The sequence below is a fragment of the Elaeis guineensis genome, chromosome 2 (genome assembly GCF_000442705.2).
Source record: "Elaeis guineensis isolate ETL-2024a chromosome 2, EG11, whole genome shotgun sequence".
In the NCBI taxonomy this organism is placed as follows: Eukaryota; Viridiplantae; Streptophyta; class Magnoliopsida; order Arecales; family Arecaceae; genus Elaeis; species Elaeis guineensis.
Genome location: NC_025994.2, coordinates 5044536 through 5054376, shown reverse-complemented (window position 1 = coordinate 5054376; position 9841 = coordinate 5044536). Strand labels below are relative to the sequence as shown.

The window sequence follows — 9841 nt, the reverse complement described above, 5'->3', positions numbered from 1 at the left end:
TTCTAGACGAACTTCTACAACGGACGGACTCTAGCAGCCGAATTTCTACAATGATCGACCGTCTCCAGTGTCTTCCATACCTCTCCAGCCATCAACTTTCAATAGCGACAACCGAACTTCGACAGCACCAACCAGACTTCCACAGTGTCCTCCAGACTCCTCCAGCGGACGAACTTCCACAATGCCTTTCGAATTTCACTATCAATCGACCTTCTGTCGGATTTCTCATGCAACCGGACCTCTCCAGTGGACAGTCTTCAAACAAGCTTCTACATCGAATAAATTTTAGACGGACTTCTCTAGCAATCAGACTCCAGACGGACTTATCCAACAGAAAGTTTCCATCCGGACTTCTACAGCAGATGACTTCCGTCCGCAGCATCAATGCTTAAGGCACCCAACAATAGTTAACCCGTCAGCAACCTCGAAAATATCCGAGCTTCTCTTAGATTAATGAGACAGAGAGCTATTCCGCCCTACCAGACGTCCCTACCGAGCTTCAGCCATCCGGCCCGAACTTTTCGATAAGTCGCGACAACGGACACTACTCCACTCTCCGTAACAAACTCCACGTGGCCCCACCACTCTCTGACAAGTCGCGACAACGGACACCACTCCACTCTCCATAACAAACTCTATGTGGCCTCGAACAGCCCACTACCAAGCAGTTACGGGCGTCGCTGTCAATCGGTTACGCTCTCCCGTCTATAAAAGAGACCCCCCAGATACGTCTCTTCTAAGCTCTAAACACTATCTCAAAACTCTACTAAAATCCCATTCGAGTACTTCATTTCTGTTGAGACAGAGTACTGACTTGAGCGTCGGAGGGTCTTGCCGAAGCACCTCCAGCTCCGGTTTAGACTTTCCTTGCAGGTCCCGACGGCAGCCGTGATCCCCTCGACTCCAGCTTCTCCGGCATCGGCAGAATTCTACACCAACAGAATACATGTGGTAGTGAAAGTTTGGATCAAAGGAACGTAGTTCAAGATCTGATTCACTTCGATTCCTTCAAATGGAAACTATCTATATTAAATAAGGTTAAAAAATTTCACTCATTGAATAGTATAAATACTCAGCAATAAAGTATCAATTATTTTGGTCTTAAAATAGTTGTTACTATTTATTTTAAAATTTTGAGTTTTGAGGGAGATTGTTAAAGTTTTGGAGAAAAAATTTAAAATTTTTCTTCCCTCTAAGGGTCCTTAAAAGTTTTATCTTTAGTTTACTCCCACGTTAGAAAGAGAGAAAATTATCGATCCATTTATAAACTTTCCTTCCTTACCCACCTTTCCTTGGGGTCCTTGAGAGGATGCGGATTTTATATTTCACACACGTGCACCAGCCTGGCCTAACTCGGCTTACATGCACGGGATGATGTTTAATTATTTTATTTTTTCTTTTTTACTATATCCTATTTTTTTTATTATTTTTTAAATATATTTCTTTATTGATCAGTCATTTTTCTTCATGGTCAAACGGTCAAATGACTGTTCATCTCAGATGACCACATTCTTCTTTTACTGATTGCCTTCCTTCGGGTCCCCCGATCAATGGCCATCTACAGACGTCTGCTCGCAGCTTATAAAAGACTATGAGTCCTAACCTGTGGGGCATCTAAAAAAATTAACAATCTTTTCTATTCTTTTTCGAAGAGTCCAATATCTTGAGAACTCTCTTTCTCTTTTCATCACTCTCTCTCTTTCATTTTATTACTGAGTATTAGATAAGGACTGTCAGTTCTCTCTATGATCATGCTCTAAGGAAGGATATCGCAGTCCTATCTTGGGACAAAATTTTTGATAAACACTGGCACGAAAATTAAAAATTTATTTTAGGACAATAATCACATGCTTCCAGATTTTTTTCTTCATTTGCATCATAATTTAAAGAGCTAATCCAATCAAGCTCTCGGTAAGTCAAATTTCTTTATATTATCCTTATCACATATTTTAGATAAGTCTGAAGTTTATCAAATTTATTATTTAAATAGTTTTTTGTTTGATAAAACTCTAATCACAGAAGGATGCCTCCAACATACAGTCTGTCAGCGTCCCTGTTGCGGATAAACATGTGCTCTAGCGAAGCCGGATGATATTGAATCTAGAATCCTCGATATGAGATTATGAAGTTTGTCACGAGGAAAAATTTCGTCATGCACTATGATTTTGGGTAACCTTCGCAACAAAGTCCACTCCATTTAACGATTAGATTGGACTAACTCCCCGAAGCCCAATGAGGAAGTTTCTCGCTCCCTGAATTCTCTCTACGAGTCCAATTGCATTAGGTTGCGTACGTAAATCAGTTTAGACTAGTATACAAGTTGAATTGAACAGGAAATGGATTATTATTATTATTGTTGTTGTCGTCGTTGTTGTTGTTGTTGTTGACGTAAGGATAGAAGATGGATTGCTGAATAGTTAGTGCAACCTGCCATCGTGTTCTCTTCTTTTTCCTTTATAATTAGTCATCCATATGATATTGAACATGGAGGGAGGCAGTGGATTTACTAACAGTAAAATATTATATTGTATGCGACGTTTCTATTAATTTTTCCCTTATTGCTGCATTACACGCTCGTGTAATGGATGCAAATCTGGTTACAATAACCTTATTCCAAAGCTAGCTATCACATACTCCAAATAGAATTAATCACGCATAGATCAACATGCCCTCAAAGCTTCAAGGGCAGAAGGTGACCTGATAGTTGCTCCCACCGGGGCAGGTGAATTGGGTGTTGGTATAATCATCCGGATAGCTAAACGCGTTCGGGCACAGGCTCTTAAAGAACTTGGAATAGGTGGTCGGCTCGCAGCTGGAGCCGCTAGGGCAGCAGTATTGAGGAGCGTTGAAGATGGTGCATGGGTCATCGCAGCCGCCGGCCACTTTGAGTGCGCTGGGGCACTGCCCAACGACGTCGGCAGTGCATTGGATGTCTACGCTGCAGTCGGACGAGGTGGAGCGGAAGTCCATGGGCACGTTGAATCCCTGAACGAGGGAGATGTCGATGAAGTCGAGGTTCTGGTACTGGTTGAGGGCGAATTCGGCGAGGGTGTTGGGTGGGGAGCCGTAGGAGGTGCAGGCGAGTTTGCCGCAGTCGCCGCTCTGGCAGTGCCCGTTGCCGTTGCCATCGAAGGAGCAGCCAGTACGGCCCCATATGCGGGCAGCGGCGGTGCCGGCGTTGACGGTGACCGTCCAGGTCTGACCCTGGTTGAGCTGCTGGCCGCCGCCGTTGTTGCTGAGGTCTGCCCATGCGGCCCACACGGTGTAGGAACATTGGTTGACGACGTTGAAGGTGGCGGCGTGGGAGAGGGTGAGGAGGAGGAAGGAGAAGAAGAGGAGAGTGAGGGAAGTCGAGGAGGCCATTTTGATAGCCAGGAAGAAGGCTTTCTGGTTGAGGGAGGGTTGTGCGGGGCTGTCGGATGGGCGATAAGATTATTTATAGAGCGATGGAGGAGGGTAGGATGAGGATATTGAGGAGGGGGCGGCTTCTTTTTTGTAATGTTCAAAGATTGGATGGAATTCTTTTACTGAGAAAAAGCTCGGGTGGAATTGAGTGTTAAGTGGGGACCACAGGAGGCTGGAACAGAAGGAGCAGAGAACTAAAAGATAATTTTGTCACGGTACAAAGACTATCCTAAAATTAGCATTTTTAAGTTTAACCCGTCTAACGCTTTATTTGTTTATTTATTTATTATTTTTCTTTGCCGAGCTCCGCTGCTGACCAGCTGCCACCGGATTTGGGAAAAATACTTGTGCAGATGCTCAGGGAGGTGTGTTTACTCGGGCCTAATCTTACTTTTCTCGGCCTTTCGGCTAAGATAACGTGTAGTATCTGTTCTTATCATTTTTTTCAATCCTACTATTCCTTCTTGACGTATGCGTGTCAAAAGCTCATTTAAGTTAAACTTTTATTAATAATTAATTTACTTTTGGAGCTCTAATAAATTTAAATTTGTGTTAAGAAATATTTTTTTCTAGAAATAATATTTGGATAATTTTTTTACTCTTCTAAGCTCTTTAGATTGTTGAATCTATAAATTTTCTCCTGTGCCATTGCTGTAGACCGTTGGACTAATGACAAATGCTTAAGAATTTCTTTATAATCATGAAGTTCGACATTCATGTTGATATAGGTTAAGTTCCGTGATATCCTTAATTGTTATTAAAGCTTTGTTTTTGCTGCAACTCATGAGCTGTACAAGCCCAGTTATCGCAACTGGAACGAACAGGCTCTTTGGACTATGACAATTATAACTACTGTAATTTCACCTGCATCTATTACAAGATGTCTCCGATTGTTGATCCATAATCTCTGAAGGCTTATGGGGGGGTTCATGAGCCCAATTAGACAAATGGTAAGTACAATTTCCTACCTCTTTCCTAGAACACTGCGAATGATGTCACTGTTTCATGGAATTCCAACCTTGACTTCCATTGCTTGGAAAAGCGGAGCTTAGAAATAGAAGATGATCCTGGTTAGGCCGGATGATGTTTAAAGTTTGCCTCTTGGGTCCAAGACTTCCATGATAATTAAACAGACAGAACTCCAGTCAAGTAGGACGGCTATAGGATTTCCATGCACCAAGGGAGGATGATGAAACGGGATGGAATATCCATGTGAAAAGTTTCTCTTCTAGAACCAATTTCAGAAATTAAAGCATCTCCTCGTATGGCCTCCACATGATTGTATGGCCTATAGGCTGCAATTACCTTATAATGGATATGATAAATTACTAAATATTTATTTGGATAGTTAGACCCAAAATTTTATAAGATCCATGATCCAACCACCAAAATTACTGAATTATAGACTCGACTGGACTTATTTTACAACTAGCCGGACTACCTTTTGAGTGGACTAGTTTGAATCTTATGGGAAGAAAAAAGTGAGCTCAATACATAATCTTTTTCTTTTCATGGATTTCAGACCAGCCCACTCAAAAGCTAATCTTAAATAGTTGTAAAATAGATCTAGTCGAGTCCGGTAAAATTCTTTGTGCATCACGTGCGGTGCAAAAAATTGCGCATTGTGCAGTAATTCACTTTTGTGCAAGGTCATAAATTTTTTTTTTTTTTTCTGCCGATGTCTCTGGGCCGTGCATGGGTGAATCACCACACACGATGAACAGTTTTCTACACCGCATGCGGTGCCCAAAGAATTGCTCGTCGAGCCTATAATTCTATATTTTTTTAATGATTGGACCACTAATTGCATAGGATTTTAGGTCCAATCATCCAAACAGTCTCAAAAATTTATTTGAATAATTTGAATAAAAATCTAGTAAAATTTTTAGGTCACGACGATACAGTCAGTAAATTTATTAGATTATATGTAGGATAGGCCAGTATTCATAAATACTGATTGGTAGATTTGGAGTGGGCCTTCCCGAGGCTTAAGCGAGGAAGAATTTTTTTTTAAATACGTGGAGCCTTAGGCTAAAAAGTAAATTATATAAAATTTACAATGTTGACTTTGAAATTGTGCGCCAGAAGTATCTACCCTGAGAATTCTTCCTGCCTTGTGACACTTGTTGGCCCGAATGAGTTTGCAAAATAACGATAACTAAGTCCATAATATATATACATATAGCAAGCATATAGACAAATTCATCAATTTCTTTATCTATTAAAATATCAATTACTTACATGAGTTGAGTCAATCATAAAAAATTTCATGAATGAATTTTGTGTAAGAAACGAGAGGCCTGGTGGTGGTGAAATTTCACCCTTCTTGATTAACATGACCTGTTTGTACTCTGTTTTAATTTAATAAAATTGGCTTAGGCTCAACCCAAGTCTTTTAGTCATAATTTTTTAAAAAAAAAAGAAAAAAGAAAAACATGAACACATCTTCTAGAGTTTCCAGGTACGTAGCTTCTCTTAGTTTGTGTAAATTGTTAATATTACATCAAGAATGGATGAACGAAAGGATTTTGCGGTGATTCAATTTGTTTGATCAACATCTATGTATTTGCTCCTGTTTCTCTTATCTGACATGGCAAAAGGGGATGGTGCAATTGATGGGTTCATTGATTGTTGGAGTTGGTCCTTTAGTCACTAGACATTAAGCTTGCGCCATATGGGATAGGAAATGGATTGCGAAATAGATAGTGTAACTTGCCATAGTGTTCCCTTCTTTTTCCTTCGGAATTAGTCAGCCATAAGATATTGAACTTGGAGGGAGTGCATTTACTAACATTAACTATGCAATAGAAATATTATTGGTTGAACTAGGTCCACCACATCATTTTTGGACCAGTTTAACCAATAATCGACACGTGTAAAGGTTTGACCCAAGTGATGGAAAAAATCATTGATGAAACCTCTATGCCTTTATGAATCGAATCATCCAGGGTGGTAGGTAGGAAAAAATATTCGTTGTAACGATGATACCACGTCATATTTGTCACAAACCAATAAGAATCCCTATATTTCATCAATTCTAGTATATTTTATTAATTCTCGTGAATGATACCCACACTAGCCCTTCTATTTCACTGATTCCCGACTTTTCATTTGTTTGTTGCAAATATGACATGATATCACTGTTGCAATGAATATTTTCTCGATAGGAAGGCTTAGTCCCACCACATGATCTCCTGCTCCACCACCTCCAATAGCTCCTCTGCTATCGACGATGTGCTTGAGCCTTTAGAGTTGTTCATCAACTCAACAATAGTGATCAAAGATAAAGAGAGGAGGTTGCGGGTGCCCAGAGGCTGTCAAGAGGGCACGACTGGCCGGCATCAAGGTGGAGCCAAGGCTTCTCTTTTTCGCTCTAGTGGAGGACAATCACCGACCCTGGATGGAGGTTTAGGTACATCCCTTCCACATTGTCACTGCTGAGATCATGCTGGTTCTACAAATGCTCCACCCCCTTCACCTCGTCAGAGAACACCAGCAGGAACAGCAGCAGTGATCCTATCTTGTATACCTATACCTCTTTCTTCTAGATCTCCTGTTAAAATGTAATATTTATTTTTTTTTAATTCTAAGTTATGTAAATTTTGGTTTAGTTGCATGTTGGATTCATATATGGGCTCATATATAGTTGGACACATGTTGTTATAGTTAGAGATATCAAAATGGGCTGGCCCAGTTCGGCCCGACCCAACCCATAAAGGTCTAAAATTTGATGGGCTGGGCCTAGTCCGGCCCAGCCAAAAAATGGGACAGCATATATCTGGCCCAGCCCAGCCCTTCAAGGGCCATGGGTCGGGCTGGGCCAGCTCATCACTATTGATCTACAAAAATTGAAGATAACCGAATTTTTATTTAACTCTAAATCTTAAAAGATGTGGTGCTCTGGGAGAATAGAACAACCAGTAATCTTGCATTAAACTAGATTGCTCATTTTATGTAAGACGCTCCTGCGAAAAGAAGTCCAATCAAGTTCTGTAAGCTTTAACTCCCGGACACCGGCCACAAGAAGTACACTAAATCATGAAAGACGTAGTAAACCAAAGGATGTTGAACTCCTTTGAAGCTGGCCACAATGAACCAAAATAAATCATGAAAGATGTCGTAATCCAAAGGAAAATGTAAAGTTTTAAAAAGATATCCTAAGCATGCATGTATGTAGACTTTTTGCACCTTTGCAACCGCCAATGAACGAGCCAACTCCATGAACAATTTTTTCAGCACAAATAACTTGAGCATGTACTTCCTTCAATTTATTGCCATGCAAAACAAGCATAACTAAAAATCATCAATTCAAACGTCTAAAATTCAAAAATTCATCCCAAACATTAATAAAGTATAAATTCAAAATTTCAAATATCACCAATTTAATAATTCATCACACCAAACCATATAAATTACTAAAATTCAATGTCCATAACAAATCATATTTTACGATCTTCATTGGCCTCTTCCTCAAGCTACACAATATTTGAATCTGCTTTTGACACACTTGTCTCAAGGCTATCCTCTTCATCTAAAATTCACAATAATAAAAGAATTAGACAATCAATCCCATTGAAAATCAATCATTAGTCAAGACATTAAAATAAATTCAAAGAACGTAAAAAAAAAAATATTTGGAATAAAGCCATGCAACCAATTTCGCATACAAATAAGAGTTTGGACATCTTCAGAAAGAAAAGAGCTTCTATATTTGTTCAGAACACTACCTCTAATACTAAAAGTAGATCTAGATACTACTATAGTAATTGAAATGCTTGGCACATCACGTGTCATAACTGAAAGATCAGGATATTATGTAGTATCTCTCTAATACTTAAGTACATCTAAATCACTAAAGTGGTCATAATCATGTATTTGCTCTTCCAAATAAAGATCCAATTTAAATTTGCCATTATTAGATTTAGTTACATTCTCATATTTCTTGAACTCCCAAGAAATTTTAAACACATTCACAACAAAAAAATAGAAATAAATGAGATATCAGATATCAAATAACATATAGCTGAAAAAGAAATAAAATTTCAAAATAATAAATTTTAAAAAATGTTCAAAACTTATACTAAAATTTTTTGTATCCTTGGTTTTAGCTCCTCCACTTGGCCTATACAAAATATTGGATTGAGAAGCACTTGCACTTGATGATGCACTGGACTTGCTGGCATATTGTTCATAGATCTTGTACAATTTTATCTTCATAAAATCTCTTTTCTCTTTAGTAGTAGAAAGATCAATCTTTGAATAACAAAATTTTAAAAATTCAAGCTTCATACGTGGGTCGAGAATAGCTCCAAATACAAGTACTACACTATACTTCTTCTAATATTTGTCAAACTTTCTTTTCATTCTTTGAGTCATGTCCTTGATAACCTCATCTTCACAATACAAATTATCATTCAACATACATTCAATTTTTTAAACTTGCAAAAAATATAAGTTGAAAGTCGGGTAAAATGAGCCAGACATCTTATTAGTAGTCTCATAAAATAGTTTTAAGAATTCATATATTTTCTATCCTCTTCTCCATTTATCATCTGTTGAATAATATTTGAAATTTCTATTGACTAATTGGAGATTAGCAAAAGCCTTTTCATATTTGAGTATACTATCAAGCATCAAATATGTTGAATTTCACTTGGTTGGTACATCTAATCTTAAATCAATCCCTACATCAAGACCCACTTGCTTAACACATTCTTGAAATTTTTTTATCCTCCCATCTGATTCCCTCACATATTTGACACTCTCTTTGATTTTATACAGAGATTCAATAGCTACCTTCAAAAGCCTTTTTGAATAATGACATTCAGTATGTGAGCAAAGCAATGCACATGAATAAATTTTCCATCACATAATAAGCTATTTTACAAATGAAGATGATCTTTCAAAATATCTATCATGTTATCATTAGATGAAGCATTATCTAAGATAATAGAAAATTTTTTTTTCTCTATACCCCATTTTTTCAAGCAATCAAATATAGTTGAAGCCAATTCAACTTCAATGTAGGGAGGTTCCATACGAGCAAAATTGAGGATTTTACTGTTTAATTTTTAATTTTCATCAATAAAATGAGCAGTTAAACAAATATAATCTTTAGTAGTGCATGCTGTCCATACATCAGAAGTCAAACACACTTTATTAGGTATCTTAGCCATAGCTTGTTTAAGCTTCTCTTTCTCTCTCAAATAAATTTTTTGAACATCAGTCACAGCAGTATTCCTAAAATTTATCACTACATCTGAATGTACATACTTTGCCTAAGCTCTAACCTTATCATATTCAACAAAATTATAATGCAAGTCATATTTAATGATAGCTTTTACAAACATTTCACGAGAAATCATTTGATCTATTTTTCTAGACTTTATTTTTCCTACTTAATCAATGATCATTTCTCCCACATTATGATATTCAA

The 9841-nt window shown here is 38.0% G+C and overlaps 1 protein-coding gene across 1 annotated transcript; it reads right to left on the bottom strand.

Moving 5' to 3' along the window:
* Window positions 1-2502: 2502 nt before the first annotated feature.
* LOC105037280 (protein P21) lies at window positions 2503-3422 on the bottom strand. Its single transcript, XM_010912965.2, has one exon. The coding sequence runs from the start codon at window positions 3361-3363 to the stop codon at window positions 2680-2682; it is 684 nt and encodes a 227-aa protein (XP_010911267.2). The 5' UTR covers window positions 3364-3422; the 3' UTR covers window positions 2503-2679.
* Between the last annotated feature and the right edge of the window lie 6419 nt (window positions 3423-9841).